Genomic DNA, 18,567 nt, shown 5'->3' with positions numbered 1-18,567 from the left:
TATGATATCTAGCAAATCTATCTAATTTGAATCTCGAAGGTCTATTCCTATGGTTTATACTATCGTTTTGGACACAATGTTATGCTACTTCTCCAGCTACTCTGGGGTCGAATTTTTGCTGATCCTTCCAACATGACTTCTGAATAAAGGCCTGTGTTTTGCACATAAACTTCACCCAATGATATTAGCTCATTAACCAATGTTGCCGTAAAGAAGTCCGTTGTATGGACTGAATGCTTTGGCTTTTTCTGCTGTGTAATTGGTGACATATATACATCTTATAAGAATATACGAGCAAAACAAAAAGAAAATTGCACTCAATTGGGAATTCCTTTGAACTTTGTGTACATATTGTCACTGTGTGGTGCACCTTTACTGTGATATATATAGATGGATGTCATGCATCAAATCTGTGTATTTAAACAATGCCTCAGAGAAATTGTATAGTTTAGCAAAACGTTTGTTTCAGGTTACATTTTTTGTATACATTTTTATTTGCATGCTTCTTTGTATATTTTTGTGTAATCTTGGAGCAATCGGAGAGCGACATAAGTGGACTCAAGCTGTTACTTTTTGCAAGAACTTGTTGACATTTTAATACTGGAACCCTGTCAGCAATGCATGTTTAACTCCCTGCATTCACTCGGGAGTGCTCACCCTCAGGGTAAAAAGTTTTCATTAATTTATCTTATATATCAGTCTGAACAATTTACACTCCTCGATGCACATCTAGCTTTAGTGGCAGACAATCTTCTTTCACAGGTCCATACGGTGTTACTGCAAACTAACAACCAATGGGTTTGTGTTGCAGAAAGTTAGTTAAGCCTAGTTGGCTAGTAGACAAAGTAAACATTTAATTAAGGAAAGGAGAATTTTATTCTTTGCCGTTCGAGACCATGTGTTCCCATCTCGAGGCCACCGACTATGCAGCCATAAATTGGAATGAGAGCACTGCAATAGGTTTTATATATTCTTTAACATCTGATATCAAGTTGTGCACGTTTCAAAAGTGTTCTTAATAATACAATATTGATATTTACTACTCGTATAGTTCTCACCTTAAACTGAAGTGTATGCTGCTGTATTATTATTTTTGCCAAATTCACTAGTATTAATTTGTAGGTCCCAACTATTCTATCCCGCAGGGATAGGTAGGCGAGATTATAGTAGGCAGTTCAAAAACTCTACCAAACTGCGGATAGCGTACAGTTCATGTGATCTATGCGCGTGCAGACCATCGCCAGCCACATAACACACCACCATTTGTCTGTGCCTTGGCATCAGACTTCAAAAGCTGCCGCCTCCTCTCCCCCCGCGTGCACATCGCGCACCACCATTTGTCTGTGCCTCTGAATCAGACTTCAAAGGCTGCCGCTCTCCCGCCCCACGCATCAGACTTCAAAGGAATGCGCTCCCGCTCCCCCCCCCCCCACAGCAATGCCGAGAGCTTGTGTGTAATTGCTCACATTACCAAACTCACAGTTTGCACAATTACTGCCCGCACCTAGCCGCAACACCCTCCCTGCCCGCACTAAACTATTACTCCCTCTTAGAATAACCTCACCCTCCACACGATCCCTTTCAGTAAGATGATTATACAATGCCCATACCTAGCCGTTATTCTTGCACAAATGCGCCTACCATCACAGCACAAAATCCTACCAGCCCAATATTTGTCTTGCCCTCTCACGCCCCTATTATAGAAGCACTCTTTTGGAATTCCTCGTTAAGATACCGCATAACAACCGTCGCTCACAAAAATGCACCCATAACACTTACCCGAACAATCTAACACTCAGCATTGATAATTTAACGACGGCTCGTGCAGGACTTCTGCACTTATGTGTTTTAAACTTTTGTGATAGTTTTATTACACTATCTCTCTGCCCGCAAGTGCACCGTGGATGCTTGAGTAGTGCTCCCTTTCCTTCTTCGTAAACGGCATATTGTTTACGTATCCCGGCTCGTTCATGACTCCTGCACTTATGTGTTGTTATAAACCTTTGTTATAGTTTATTGACACTCTCTCTCTGCCCGCAAATGCACCGTAGACGCTTGATTAGTGCTCATTTTCCTCCTTTGTATACGGCATAGTGTTCATGTATCCCCGTCTAAATCAGTCTCGCTCTTCTTCCCCTTCTCCCATCTCGATACCCACCTTCGGATCCTACATCAGGAAAACAACAAACTGTAAATATATGGCTACGTCCGTTTACATTTCTGCTTGTTATGCCACATGCAGTACAAAAGGGGGGGGGTGGTGATGGACGGAGCATCTGAATCAATGAAACACTCCCACCCAGTCAAAAGATCTGGGTTTAATCCATCACCGTTCTTTAGCCCACTCTGCCACCCCAGTTCAGACATGGCTATATGCAAATCAGTCCGACCCTGTGCCTCATGGGAACAGTCCAGCCCGAACTGCCAAGCCATGTCTTCCCTGGACCGGAAACAAGCTTCCGATGACCGGTTTCTGGCATTCCAGCCGTCTTCAGCCCGGCATGCTTGAATCCAGTGGCAAAGTGAGCAAGGGACTCACGTCTGCCACTGGATTCAAGCAAGCCGGGCTGAAGACGGCTGGAATGCCAGAAACCGGTCCTCGGAAGCTTGTTTCCGGTCCAGGGAAGACATGGCTTGGCAGTTCGGGCTGGACTGTTCCCATGAGGCACAGGGTCTTGCATATAGCCATGTCTGAACTGGGGTGGCAGAGTGGGCTAAAGAACGGTGATGGATTAAACCCAGATCTTTTGACTGGGTGTGAGTGTTTGATTCAGATGCTCCGTCCATCACCACCCCCTTTTGTATCGCTTTTGGCCGCCATAAGTGTGGCAGGGTATGCTCAGACGTGAGTCCCTTGCTCAATTTGCCACTGGATTCAAGCAAGCCGGGCTGAAGACGGCTGGAATGCCAGAAACCGGTCCTCGGAAGCTTGTTTCCGGTCCAGGGAAGACATGGCTTGGCAGTTCGGGCTGGACTGTTCCCATGAGGCACAGGGTCAGACTGATTTGCATATAGCCATGTCTGAACTGGGGTGGCAGAGTGGGCTAAAGAACGGTGATGGATTAAACCCAGATCTTTTGACTGGGTGTGAGTATTTGATTGATTCAGATGCTCCGTCCATCACCACCACCCCCTTTTGTACTGCTTTTGGCCGCCATAAGTGTGGCAGGGTACGCTCAGACGTGAGTCCCTTGCTCACTTTGCCACTGGATTCAAGCAAGCCGGGCTGAAGACTGCTGGAATGCCAGAAACCGGTCCTTGGAAGCTTGTTTCCGGTCCAGGGAAGACATGGCTTGGCAGTTCGGGTTGGACTGTTCCCATGAGGCACAGGGTCCGACTGATTTGCATATAGCCATGTCTGAACTGGGGTGGCAGAGTGGGCTAGAGAACGGTGATGGATTAAACCCAGATCTTTTGAATGGGTGTGAGTGTTTGATTGATTCAGATGCTCCGTCCATCACCACCCCCTTTTGTACTGTTATGCCACATGTGGCATCTTGTCTGACATGCTCTTTCTCTGCAACACTTCTATCTCTTGTCACCAACGTTTTTATTGATTCAATTTAACCAACTGTTGAATGTGATTACTGCCGCATATGGCTTCCCTCTCTTTTTTTCCTCATGATCGGGCACAAATGTTTTATCGCGCCCCTTCCACCACATGCGCTTGGAAAACCTCTTGAACCTTACATGAAATCTGCGGCACTCCTAAGTAATTTCTTTGCGATCACTCAACACAAATCTCGGGGATATATATTATCAAAATGCAACCTATGAATGTATAACCTTGATGTAACCACCCTCTCTCACCCTCACTCACATAGCATAACAACACATAGCATACCAAAACATAGCCTCACATAGCAAAACATAGCATAACAAAACACAACAAAACATAGCATAGCATAACAAAAAATAGCATAGCATAACAAAACACAACAAAACACAACAAAGCATAGCATAGCACAACATAGCATAGCACAACATAGCATAGCACAACATAGCATAGCACAACATAGCATAGCACAACATAGCATAGCACAACATAGCATAGCACAACATAGCATAGCACAACATAGCATAGCAAAACATAGCATAGCAAAACATAGCATAGCAAAACATAGCATAGCAAAACATAGCATAGCAAAACATAGCATAGCAAAACATAGCATAACAAAACATAGCATAACAAAACATAGCATAACAAAACATAGCATAACAAAACATAGCATAACAAAGCATAGCATAACAAAACATAGCATAACAAAACACAACAAAACATCGCATAGCATAGCATAACAAAACACAACAAAACATAGCATAGCATAACAAAGCACAGCATAGCAAAACCTAGCATAGCATACCGAAACACAGCATAGCATAGCATAACAAATCAAAGCATAGGATAGCAAAACATAGCATAGCTTACAGCATCACTCACCACCACCACAGCATCACTCGGGGGCACCACAACCTCACTATGCACTACCACAGCATCACTGAACGCCACAGCATCACTCGTTCGCCTGCACAACATCACTCGGTGCCACGACAGCATCAATCTGTGCAACCATTCAACAACAACTGGTTCAAATATGTTCTCTCAATGTTTCAAGCTTTATTGCAAATGTAACAAAAAGATGTTAATATTTCACTTCTGTTCTTGGATTTTCGTCACAATAAAATACACTGAACATAATCTTCACAAAAGTTATTTACAAAAGTTTAAGCTATTGCCATTACAAATTACAATAACTTTTATTTAAGTATTAATTAATAAAAAATATTTAAAGCCATTGTTATTTGTAATATCAATACATGTAAGTCACATAAATGCAACACATTGCATTACAAATGCATTAGGTGTCACATTTGCGAAAGTTGTAACTATTGGCATTGTAAATGACAAAGCTATTATTTTCGCTATTTTCAAAATCAAAACATAAATACATTTGTTATTTACAATACCTATAGCTCAAACTTTCCTAATGGGAGACCTATTGCATTGCAAATGCTTGTGATCCTCTGTCTCTGGTCGAAACAACAAATGTCCTTTATCTTCTCAGAATTTAAAGTGATACAGCACTGTTAGCCACCTGAAAGGTGTTGTGCCATGCAAGGGAATAACATTGGCAATATGTCCCATGCACAGCTCCCATGACCTTTGACAACAGAGCTACGCCCAATGTTACTGAACTCTTGAGTAAAGCCATAGACAACAGAGCTAAGTAACTTTCAGAAAATCGACTAGGGTATTGCAACACAGGTACTCTAAACTAAAGCGTAACGTTTCCAAGGAATACCGTACTGAGACTGATTAATTGGACTACTCATTTGTTTGTCATCCTTGTCCCTCGGCGAGTTCAGAAGAACTTAATAGTAAAAGCTGCTTGGTTTTCCCTCACTCTTTGAAGGAGCTTGTGGATAACCTGGGTTGTGAGTGACGTGTGGCTTTGATGTGGCAGTCTGCTCTGCATACAGCTACTAGTCTATGGATACTTTTTGAACATTGTGTGGCATTGAAGTTAGATTAGCGTAGTCCAAAGGTAGGAGTTTATTACAGCTAAGAAGGGAGAGAGCAATAGCCCCCATGCCTATGGCAAAATATGAATGACACTAATTTAGACTTTGTGCACACTGGATTTAAGCAGTTGATTTGATAATATGTAAAATGGATGGTTGAAGCCTTTAAAGACTTGCTAAGTTGACCAGTTTGTGTTGTGCCCATATGCGTCACTGTTGGTGACAAACTGTATAATATGCTCTGTAATCTGTAAGAATTTATCTTTTTCTCTATGACATTAAGTAGGAATTCTGTTTTTGCTACTCACAGTCAGACTTCAGACATCCATCTGTATTAAGCCGTTGGCTGTCCTTTGTGTCTCTTCTGATGTCTTGATCTAAAGGAAGAGTTGATGTGGTTTGTAGTTTGAGTGAAAGGCCATGCACTGTGAGTAGGGTACAGGAGGATGTACCGAAAAAATTAAATGATTTTATCGGAGGCAGGAACAGTATGGAAATAATTCAGAAAGAATTTGTTTCAACAAGAACCACAAACCACTGTCTGGTTTCGCCCGACCTATAGTGTGTTTAGGTCTCGCCTAGACGAAAGCAAAAGCGAAGCTTTTGCTGTCTAGGGCGAGACAACTTATGTAATCACTTTTGGGGGAATGTGGACAGCAGACTGTCACGAGTTTCTCCTGCTGGAGATTTGACCTCGTGAACGCGCACGTTATTTCCGTGCGCACATAGCCAGCCCCACACCCCTGCTCACAGATTACACAGGCACACGCTGCAGCCCCCCCCCCCACACATACAGACACGCACGCATTCACACGCAGCTGCCCCCCCCCTGCACAGACAAACCCCCGCCCCCTCCCTCCGCCCCATGCATCAGGAGATCTGCCATACCTTCAGGGGATTACACATGCGTAATGAAGTGTGTGCATGCATTTTTGTTTGAATCTGTTTATTGCTTTTTGCAGACATTAACAAAGTTTACATATAGCAAGGCATATCACATCGAGATCATCTAATGACGCGTGTGCATGCATAACCACACATGGGCATTCAAATGGAACACTGTGGGTGCCATGTTCTTTATATTTTTTATTTACTGATTTAATATTGCAGACTCCACTTACAACGGTACATTAAAAAGACATTGAATTTTCATGAAAGCATTTTTCATATAGCCGAGCGTCTCTGCAGGAAATGGCAGCTGCCGTGCGCAGAAAAACATGTTCTTTGCCATGCAATTCAGCCTAAGACCCTTGAGCAACTCTGAGCCAAAAGTGTGTTTGGTTGTGTTGCAAAGTGCCCCTGTCGTCCACAGATACTGCCCGTGCGCACGCAGCCAGCCCCACAACCCTGCTCACAGATTACACAGGCACACGCTGCAGCCCCCCCCCACACATACATACAGACACGCACGCATACACACGCCGCTGCCCCCCCCCTGCACAGACAAACCCCCGCCCCATGCATCAGGAGATCTGCCATACCTTCAGGGGATTACACGGGCACACGCTGCAGCCCCCCCCCCACACACATACAGACATGCACGCATACACCCGCTGCTGCCCCCCCCCCCCCCTGCACAGACACCCCCCCCGCCCCATGCATCGGGAGATCTGCCATACCTTCAGGGGATTACACAGGCACAAGCTGCAGCCCCCCCCACACACATACAGACACGCACGCATTCACACGCCGCTGCCCCCCCCCCCCCCCCCCCTGCACAGCCCCCCCCCCCCCCGCCCCATGCATTGGGAGATCTGCCATACCTTCAGGGGATTACACATGCGTAATGAAGTGTGTGCATGCATTTTTGTTTGAATCTGTTTATTGTTTTTTCCAGACATTAACAAAGTTTACATATAGCAAGGCATATCACATCGAGATCATCTAATGACGCGTGTGCATGCATAACCACACATGGGCATTCAAATGGAACACTGTGGGTGCCATGTTCTTTATATTTTTTATTTACTGATTTAATATTGCAGACTCCACTTACATCGGTACATTAAAAAGACATTGAATTTTCGCTAAAGCATTTTTCATATAGCCGAGCGTCTCTGCAGGAAATGGCAGCTGCCGTGCGCAGAAAAACATGTTCTTTGCCATGCTATTCAGCTTAAGACCCTTGAGCAACTCTGAGCCAAAAGTGTGTTTGGTTGTGTTGCAAAGTGCCCCTGTCGTCTACAGATACTGCCCGTGCGCACACAGCCAGCCCCACACCCCTGCTCACAGTTTACACAGGCACACGCTGCAGCCCCCCCCCACACATACACGCACGCATACACACGCCGCTGCCCCCCCCCCCTGCACAGACAAAACACCCCCCCCGCCCCATGCATCGGGAGATCTGCCCTACCTTCAGGGGATTACACAGGCACACGCTGCAGCCCCCCCCCCCACACACATACAGACACGCACGCATACACACGCCGCTGCCCCCCCCCTGCACAGACCATGCCCCCCCGCCCCATGCATCGGGAAATCTGCCATACCTTCAGGGGAAGGACCGAGAGTGGCTGCGAAACCGGCAGCTTCCCCCAGACCGGGGGCGCATCTCCACCAACATCGCAGAGAGCGGCGGTTGCAGGCCCCCACCGTAAGAAACAGGCCCCCGCGGTGCGCACACTGGGAAAAACAAAAGGGGACGAGATCCATGGCGCGCGACACGGCACAGGGAGGCGGTGCGCGCCACGCCTCCCTCGCTGCCTGGAACGTGTGCGCGTGCTCCCCAGCCTGTCGCGAGCACGCCGCCTTCTGGTTTAAAGGGATGGAGAGTCTGGATACATGTTGTCCAGATATCGAATCTCTCTTGATGAAAACATGTTATTGTTGCACAGTTTGAGGGTGTGCATTTGTCAGGAGGTTCTTGTATGTGCTAGTCGTGCAGTGCCCGTGACTCACACTGACCGTCAGTGAGAAACAGTGACTCACTCTACGGCCCTCCTGACTGCCTCTGACCTTCCGCCAGCACGACCAATCAATCTCTTAGGAGGAGACAGAAACACGCCGGTGCACAACTGGTGTCCACAAAGGGTACAGAGAGGCCAATCGTGTCAGCTCAACAAAAAAGACAATGGAGGCGCTGGGTTTTACTGTAACACACTCACCCGCCACAGATGGCTACTACCAGGTCACAGCAGTGGCTATTACACCGCCATGATCGCCGGGTCCCACGGCACCCAAAAAAAACACTCAATGCATTAAGCAGCTTGGCAATACACCCCACACGCTCCCTATCCCTCCCTCCCACCCCGGCCGAACGGCGCACGGAAAATATGACAAGGGTAGGATGATGGTGCAGGAGAGAGGCCGGGGGTACCTGTCAGCGGCGGGCCGACTGGGGCTCCCGGGGCTGGTGGCACCGGCGGCGGCAGGGAGTGCGCTTGGGCGCCGGGAGTGTGTCATGTCCGTGCATGCACGGGGGGGGGGGGCGGTTCCGGGCACGGGGAGAGAGAAGCTGCGGAGGCCGGGGCGGTGGGGGCCTGTGCACCCCCTGAGAGGAGAGAGCCGCGGAGGCGGCGGTGGCTCCGGACACACCTTGAAGGTTCGAGCTCAGAGCGGGATGGGGAAGTTATGAGTCCCCACTCCGGGTCGTGTCGTTGCAGGTTCAAGTGTCAATAAAGAGATGGGTTTCAATTCACCATAGCAACAAGACCCGGGTTCAAGTCCACTAAGAGAGGGATGCTCCAACAAGACCCGGGTTCAAGTCCCCTAACAGGGAAGGGTGCTCCAACAGGGCACAGGTTCAAGTCACAGCACAGGGATGGCACACATCCGAACATTTTTCAAGTCTCCAAAGAGGGGGAGATCACTTTTTCTTTTTTTTGGGAGGGGTGCAATCAATGGAGATGGGAACATTTATTTAAGGGTAAGGAAGCTTTTCATGGCGGGTGTCCCATTTAAGTTTAAACGAGGAATTTTGCTTGCTTTTTAAGGTAGAGAAGACGCCTCTGAGAAAAAGTCACACAGTTCAAAGGAGGGTGAGCCGAGAGCCATGCTTCCTGTTGGGTGCGCTGGGTTCAAGGCCAAGTAAAGGAGTCACGAGAGCATCACTGCTGCAACGTGACTGGGGCCGAGTCCTAAACAAGCATTTGCAATGCAATAGGACTCGCATTTATGCGAGTTTAAGCTATTGGCATTGTAAATGGCAATACCTTTTATTTATGTTTTTACAAACAAAAGCATAAATACAAGGCATTGAGATTTACAATTCCAATAGCTCAAATTTGCATAAATGCGAGACCTATTGCATTGCAAATGCTTGTTTTTAATGGTAAAAACTTATTTTTCAGCTCTGTCGATCACTATACTAAGAGCAAGAGCATCTGTCAATTTCAGCTTTGTCGATCACTATACTAAGAGCAAGAGCATCTGTCAATTTCAGCTTTGTCGATCACTATACTAAGAGCAAGAGCATCTGTCAATTTCAGCTTTGTCGATCACTATACTAAGAGCAAGAGCATCCGTCAATTTCAGCTTTGTCGATCACTATACTAAGGGCAAGAGCATCCGTCAATTAAACTATCACCATAGTCAGACTAACTTTGGAATTGTAAAGTGAATTGTATGGTATGCCTTATAAATTACACACAGGTGCATGAGTCACTAAGGTCTGTAGCAGCATTAAACTGTTAACCCAATTTATGTTAAAGTGTGTGATTACATTTACAGTTCTTCTTACTACTAAATTCTGAAGAGATAGTCTCTTTGTTTTTTGGCCTCTAAGATTTAATATGCGTTATGCCATTTGTCTCAAAGCAGCATGAATGAGGGCAGATGTCAGTTGTGACTAAGCAAGGAGTGCTTATTCTTTAAACGAATTGTGTGATTTCTCCTAGCTGCTACTTTTGTATGTTCAAGTTTGATTTATGTATTTTGTTATGTTCCATCTACAGAAATAAGCACAGACAAGACCCCAAAGAGACTGTCAAAAACCAACCAGTGGGCAACGTCCTTCAGTTCCCCTACCAATGATGAACCACAACAAGAAATATTTTGGGATCCACAGTCACCAGCACCATATCGAACAGGTAACTTGAAACTAATCTCCCGGGTTTACCAGGGAATGCTGATTTAAAATGATACTGTTAAGGAAAGTTAATACGTTAAAAGAATACATTTCGCTTTTTTTTTAAACTGTTTTACAGTTAACATTTATATGTTATTAGGAATGATGTGTTCATGATTTCTGTATGCGCTTCATGTTTGTCCCTCGCTAGTATCTGAGTTTTGTGACTTGCCATATGTGCTCAGCTTTAGTTATGGTGGATTAATATGCCTGGAAGAATTCATATGAATACATAAACTGCTCATTGGCAAAAAATAAATGATGCCACCCCCCACTCGCCACCCTCAATTCATTCCACTACCTATATATTTTTCACATCTCTTGTCCCCAGAGTGTCCAAATATACATGTATGGCATCAAAGGCAGATAAAACAGCACAAGTTTCTACATAAAAACTATGACATTGAGTGGTCAATTAATAAGAATGAGTGAGTGGAGTTGCGTTTCCTGCTGGGTTGCAGATCAGGTTAGCACAAGAGTTCTTTAATCTTTGGTCCTAAAGATCGAATTGAAAACCGCTACCTCCATGAAAAGTGTTCAGGAATGTATTTGAAGATCTATATCCTCTCCTGAATCAATTGTTCTGCTGTTTTGAGTTGTATTAGTTTATGACTGGTATTCAGTAAGAATGCTCAGGATAGTTAACGGAAGATAAAACTGAGAATGAGTCTACAGAGCAACCTCATAGGTACTTTGAACATTCCTAAACACTGCAACAATCATAGCACAAGGCAACCTCTGACAAATAGAAATTCAGTAGCATGTGATGTTTTTGACATACCTATAGAATGTCCAAATCTTTTACCAAGAAATGCTAAAATTGCACATGTGGTTGGCAGTTCGTAATGATGAAAGAAAGATTAACCGTTTGTGGACAAAACAGTGATTTCTTGTTGAAGCAGGTGATCACAACACCCTAATTGACTGGACCTAAACCAAAAAGGTGATTGGGAAAACATTAACAAAGCATTCATTGTTCCCTGCCATGCCCATAAAAAACATCAAATGTGTACTTACGAGTGCCACTGGATTCATTGCCACCTGTACCCTGCTGGTATGTGTGCAAGTGAGGAAAATTAGTTGAAGGCATTTTTAGGTTGAAGCCTAGAGCTGCGCACATGCGCAGTCTCCCTGGCGAGATTTAGTGTTCTGAGGAGGTTTCAGTAACCGGCTTTAAGCCCCACCCCTCTTTCCAATTGGCCGGCGTCACTGTTTATGCTAAACGGTGGCCAACCATTGGGAAAGAGCTTGCAGTGATGTACAGTTTTCTCATTTATCATCTGTCCCACTTGGACAGACTGCCCTGACTTCCTTCTGCTGCAAAAGGTTTGTTATTTTAATGGGGGCCAAGCACATGGCCCATAAAGATAATAAAAACCTTTTGCAGCTGAAGGAAAGCAGGCCGAGGACGTCCAAGTGGGACGGCAGAAAAACAGAAAAGTGTACTTGTTTTTTATTGCTCTTCTATATAAAGTAAACTCTGCCCTAGCACATTACGGCGTTCTACAATGAGAACCAGCTACAGTACACAAGCTCAGACTCATTATTGTTTAAGCACGAGGTGTTTAAGTGTTTAGCCCAAGACCAGGTTATGTTGAGTCAACGCCCAGACTAGAACCTGGATCTAAAGTCGGCAGATTTGACTGTAATGCCTTATCGACTCCATATGTCATAAGTTGTTTAATGGCACACCTCCTGTTTTAGTTATTAGGAACAAGCCAAGCCCCAGCTTGGACCTGGCTCTCCAACTGAAGGGGGTAGCTTGACCACTTCTAAGAACAGGGCGCAGGCGGTAGATCATGACGTTAGCTTCCACACATACTAGAATTATTGAGAGTTACAATGCTCTAACCTCTAAGATACCAAAAATGGGCGGGACTGGCGCACGTACGTACTTGAAGAACCGGAAGCGACCACTGGTAAACTGCTGCTGGGCGACACCAAGGTGCGGGAAATAGACGGTGGCTAGTCCGGCAAGTTCCTCCTGGATGGGCCTAAGAATCTCTTTGTGTAAACTGTCACTTGGTGCTACCTAGAATCTATACAGAGAATAATCTGCTGCCCAGAGAACTCTTTGTTCGAAGGTGACAGTACCAGGAGCTGAGACTGACGTAGGAGGTGGAGCTAGAATGGAAAGCAGTACCTACATGCCAGCAAGAGAAAGAGAACATAACAAACATGACCCCTACACAGAAAGAGGACGAAAAGCAACATTTATGAGCATGGCAGTACATTGCTTTAATAATAATAATAATAAAAAACACATAGTGCCATCATTTTGTCATGATCAAAGCGACAGAACCCAGCTCCAAAAACACAGAGCGCGTCAATTTATTGTAGTTTGAGAATCAGCGGATCGTGCATTAAAGCCAATCTGCTGGAAACTGGCGTTCAAGGGACTTATGTTTCAATCTGAAACTTTAACTGTATTCAGCTTGACAAATAGCTGTATACAGCGTCATCTAAGTGACTCATAAGATGGCTGCCAGGCACGGTTCATTTTATCAGGGTGCTTCTCGTTTGACCGGGCTTTAAGTTTTGACGTCTTTTCTTTGTTTTGTGGTGAGGTAATCTGTGTACCTACGTCATCACTTGGCGCTGGTTTGGCGTGTCCCACAGAGCCCTTAAGTGGCTGCTAGCTGAAGGAAGAGCTTCCTACAAGACAGCTTGCATTACGTACAAAGCCCTGCATCAATGCACCCCGCAATACCTCACAGATAAACCTCACTTAGCCGGATGCTCTAGACCACTGAGCAGCTCCAACACCCCCGCTCTTGTCCCTCCTCTATTAAACAAGAATACCACACAAGCTCGATCCTTTTCTGGGAAAACCCCTTACTTCTGGAACTCCCCAAAGATCTTCGTTGCAACCCCTCTTACCCCAGCTTCAAAAAATACCTTAAACTTCTCTTGCTTACAAAATACTGGGGTCCTTAAATCCTCCCCTGAGCTCTCTTCCCTCCCCTACCCCCTATTGCTCTCCTCCCCATCTCTCATCTTCCTTTGCCCACTAACTCCTTGCTCCAGTCTTTCCTATATGACCTGCCTAGTCACACCTGGTTTTACCAAAACCTCCCCCCCCCCCTCTTCCCCCCTCAGCCACCCTCCATTCCCTTACACTTCCCCCCTCTTCTCCATCCTCTTCCCCTCCACGCTAGGCTAATCTCTCAAGACTTGCTGTAACCCTTTGCAACACATGTAATGTGATGGTGTAAAAGTAGAGTTGTTTTTACCTTCTTGTGGGGTTTTGAATGCCACCTCCTTGTAAACCTATCATCTGCATTTAATGTTATCTATTCATAGCTGTTTGAAATCTCCTTAACTTTCCCCCTCCCTTACCTCTCCCCTTCCTTACCCTTCCTCCCTACTTTACATATTTTCCTTCTCTCTCTAGCCTAATCCCTCATGATTTGCTGTAACCCTTGGCAACTTGTTTTGTTTAATTAGATTGCGTAATATTGAAATTGCTTTCTATCGTCTGTATTAATTTCTGAATACTACCTCATTGTAAATTTTGCTATATCACAATGTATACTCATGTAAAGCGCTCTGATACCCCCGGATCCAGCTAGCGCTATATAAAACATGTTAACTAAATAAAGTAATGGGGCCCGCCAGAGCCGCAGAGTCCAAGAGGCAGAGAGGTTTGGGCCGCGGTAGGAAGATGTAAGTGCAGGAATAGGCTAGGGCAATGTAATCCGCTGCCATCCGCTAGAGCAGAAGCACTGAATTTAAGTAGTGATGTCATAGAAAATGCATGGGAACCCCCCTCCACTCTTTCCTAGAATCCATACAGGGGATCCATGTTTACGTTCTTTTGGGCTACTTGTAATCAGGACTGTAGTGATTGGGAAGGATTAGCACTGAGTAGCACCCATTACTTTTCTATCGGTGCAGTTGTTCTTTGGGCCTTAGAATTTGTGGACCCAATGCCCCTCTGATTTTTAATCCTTCCTGCTCGCGCTATCATATGAGTTTCATTGTGTTTTGCAATTTTTGGGGGCATACTACTGTTGAGTCGCGATGTGGTTGATTATTCTGCTAATGGCATGGTGGCAAAGCCCTCTCCTGCTGTCTCAACTACTACGGTATTGTTGACTGTTCTCTGTGTTTATAAGTTGCCCTACAATGTAAAGCGATTACGGCAATTGAGGGGGCAGGATGTTATGATGCACACTCCAGATAAACGGGCAGAATTCAGCTGTGAGACTAACTCTGTTACTGTGAGGCTTGTTGACGTCTGTACCAGAACTCGAAATCCCACAGTAAAAGTACATAGATACGGGTGATGGATATTCAACGGCATGCCAGTTGTCTATTTAATTATTAACAAGTTATTCTTCTAGGGGCTAAAAGCAGTCAAGCATCCCGCATACGAATCTTCTGGCTCATAATCTGTAGGCTGAGGGGCTGGGACCCCCATGTTGAGCAGCTTGGGAGCCAGACTAGAAGGCCATGCTTGCAATAGCAAAGATTCCACAGTGGGCTACAGAAAAGCAATCTGGAGGGAAGAACTCTCTCCAAAACCTAGCTGGATCTAACAAGGGACCCTGAATGTAATAGCTCATCCTCTGGGTAACTCCTTCCCATGCCTGGCTGATGTGACACCTCACACTCTTTGGGACTTGTACTGACGCTGCACTGCCCACACCACTCTTGCTGGGAACTGCCCCAATGCTCTGTCTACACTTTTTATAAAAAAAGAATCTCTGCATTTCACTCCTTAGGCTGCCCCTAACAAATCTTATTTCATAATCAGAGCCACTGGAATTATGCAGCAGGGGTCACTAAATTATCAGGATACCCTCACAGGTAAATGTGCACTTTACATATGCACATAGCATCCGGCAAGAAAAGGCAAATGATTTGGCTTAATGTAGCACCTTTTGTGGTGCAATCAATTCAATATTTTGTCATTTTTACACATTAACAAAGTCTGGGCATATATTTCACCTCATTTGTACCAAATGAACTCCGAAATATAGCAATAAGCAACTGAATGGGGACCAGGCAACCTTTGCAAAGGGCAGTACACGTGTCACTGCGTTTTTAGTAACTTTTGATCTGTTTACTCTAGGAACAACATTTTGTTTAAAAAAAATCAGCAGACTACGCTGCAGGTGATGTACTATGTGACAACCGCAGCAAATGTAGAATTATGCGGAAAAGACCACAGGTGCAGAATCTCTCGTAACCACTAAGGACCACCACTCTTGTAGAACGAGCATCCTACCCCACTAACCGGTGCCTCCCGTACATTGGATAGCACCCTCGGATACAGAGCATCACGCAAGAGAATTTTAAAGTTATATTAATAGGAGTTCTCTGATCTCCACAAGATAATTTTTGACAGGAACTTGCAATATTTGAAAAGAGCCCAGATGGTTGTGGCTATACAATAGAATTATTTTTAGAGCTCTGGTGTTATTAGTAGTGCTCTGGAATATTTTTAAGCTACATCAAGATGTGTAGAAGCAGTATCATGGCATATGATGGCAACATTCTGGTACCAGAAGCCAGCTTCTTTTAGGATATTCTAATTTCCGGCATACAAACTCTGATAAGAAGTTCGGTTGCACTGAAACCATGATGTGTCTTAAATTAAGCCTTGGCAATGGTGGCTAAAGAGTGCAGACTTGCCTCAAGTCTCGAAGGCATAGCAGAAACTCTCCTTTGATCATTTAGTGGTCCAAGATGTACCACTGGAGGGAAATCATGAAGCAGAAGATGGCCCCTGCCTGCTGCCCTCCTGCAGTCACTAGGGAAGGGATGCAAGGAGTAACTATAGGGGATGATCTACTGTGGGATAGGATTGTCGTGGGAAATGGTCTAGTGTGGGTGGCAGATACCAATGGGCGTGATGATCTTATCAGGTGGTGGGCATACATTAGGATGGGGCGGCCTGCAGGTTTTCTGAAGGTGGAGGCAAGTGAGGCAGGCAGTGGTTTGGGACTTAACCAAGGGGGAAGGGAGGGAGCTCAGAGCAAAGCAGGGGAATGGCTGCAAAGCAATACCAATCTACCCCTTGCCCTAATCAGCATTGTGAAAGACTCCCACTAAAACTGCCTCATCTTTCAGAGCTGACGTCAGCCAGGACCTTTGGTTTTCAATTATATTATATATACTATAAATACTTCCTTGCAGGAGGTTTCAGTAAGCCTCATCATCCTGTAGTCTGCTGTAGTGTCACTCACATTTTGCTTCTGCTCCCCACAGCATACATTATGGGGCTCGGGGTCAGCTCTGTCCGTGGCAGCATGCTGCTCGTGCACAATGAGCACCTAAGCACAATAAGATATCCAGGGCACAAGCCCTATAACCAGTATTGAAAATGCAATAGGTCTTGCCTTTCATTAAGTTAAAGCTATTTGTTTTGCTATACAATATCATTAGCAAAGCAAATGGCTTTAACTTAATCAAAGGTGAGACTTTTTGCATTTTCAATGCTTGTTTTCATTTGATCTTGAGTGGAAATAAATTGAGCAGTCAGTTGCTGACTGCCTTTTACGGCTAGGCATCATGTCTCTCCGCACCTTCGAGATCTGCATTGGCTTCCAGTAGCAAAAATAATTAAATATAAAGCTCTTACCATGGCCTACAGCGCACTGAAGGGAAAGTGCCCTAGCTATCTCAAACTAAGACTTTGCTGCTACAAACAGGTTCGGTCTTTGCGTACAAATACTCTAACCTGCTTTATGTCCCCCGCTTCGCGAACGCCTGGCTGGGGGGGAAGAGCATTCTCTGCTAGAACAGCAAAAATGTGGAATGCCTTGCCGATGGTCCTCCGTCACGCAAATACAGAGTCCTGCTTTAGAAAATCACTAAAGCATGGCTTTTTAACAACAATTGGGTATGCCCCTGTCTTTTTGTTACCATCCTGCATGTGCTGCTTGCTGTTTGATCGCCGGGACACCTTGTTGAGGTAGCTGTTCGCGCTTTATAAAACTTCAGTATTATTTGTTCTTCGAGATTTATGACCCCCTGGTAACTGCAAATCAGCCACACACACTTCCACATGCTAGTTTTCCAGCCTTAAGCACTGGTGAAGGACTTTTCGTATGCCTAGAGCTAAAACATACTAAAAGCATTGTAATTCAGAAATGTAAATGTGGGAGGTGTGGCCTGACTGACCATGGCGTAGGACATGCTTTGCAGCGCTCCTGCGGCCTACTGATGCCTCTGGGCTAAATATTCTGTTGTTGGCGGAATTTGGGCTCAGTGAAATAGGGAGCTGATCCCTGAGACATCAAAGGGCCAGCTGAGGATACCGGAGGTGGCCGACAGCTGCCATTGGTGGCCAAACTCGATTCAGCTTTTTGGAAGAGCCGTGCGGCAAAGATGGTGACTGCCCGGCCGTGAAACAGAGCCTGCAAAGCCCAATAGTGAGTCGGGGTAGACAGGGGGCCAGTCTGGAGCAAAGTGGAATAAAGATCAGTTGGCAGCCACCTTCGACAGCCGCACTAGCTTGACTGTAGGATGGGCCAGGAAGCCAAGAAGACATCTGCTTGACTGTAGGACCTAGCCCATGAGCGAAGAAAGGCCTAAGGTGGTGGATTGGCTGTGGCGGGTGCTAGGTGTATGCTACACGACTGCCGGAAAGGCACTGCCATGCCACACCAGGTATTACTCGGGGATGGGGGTTGTCTGCACAGAACAGCAGTGAGAGCAGGCAGTGGTGCATCAGTAGCAATGAAAGGGTCGCCAGACGGAGTCATCTTCAGTGATCAGTAAGTGGGCTGCTCAGTGGTGCAGAGGGGGCCTTACTGTGTAAACAGCAGATTGCTGTTGCGAGAGGGGCATTGAATCCCCCCTTTACAGCACCTACTCCCCGAATCCGACTGATTGACAGGGGAGCAGCTAGGGTGCCCCTCCTGAGAGGTAATAGGACAACGCACCAGAATTTTAGACTTTTTTGTCTACTTGAATATATCTCCCCTACCTTGCATGAATCATTGCATGCAGATTTAATCGCATTA

General features: G+C 45.6%; 1 protein-coding gene across 2 annotated transcripts in view; it reads left to right on the top strand.

Moving 5' to 3' along the window:
* Positions 1-18,567, top strand: part of ETAA1 (ETAA1 activator of ATR kinase) — a 90,468-nt gene that overhangs the window by 26,372 nt on the left and 45,529 nt on the right. For both annotated transcript variants that reach the window (XM_086927586.1, XM_086927587.1), the window contains exon 2: positions 10,419-10,553. In XM_086927586.1, the coding sequence (XP_086783712.1) occupies positions 10,419-10,553 (135 nt within the window). The remainder of the gene's footprint in view (positions 1-10,418; positions 10,554-18,567) is intronic.

The sequence above is a fragment of the Lissotriton vulgaris genome, chromosome 6 (assembly GCF_964263255.1).
Source record: "Lissotriton vulgaris chromosome 6, aLisVul1.2, whole genome shotgun sequence".
Classification (NCBI taxonomy): Eukaryota; Metazoa; Chordata; class Amphibia; order Caudata; family Salamandridae; genus Lissotriton; species Lissotriton vulgaris.
The sequence above is the reverse complement of the archived record's forward strand: the minus strand, read 5'-3'. Positions and strand labels throughout refer to the sequence as shown.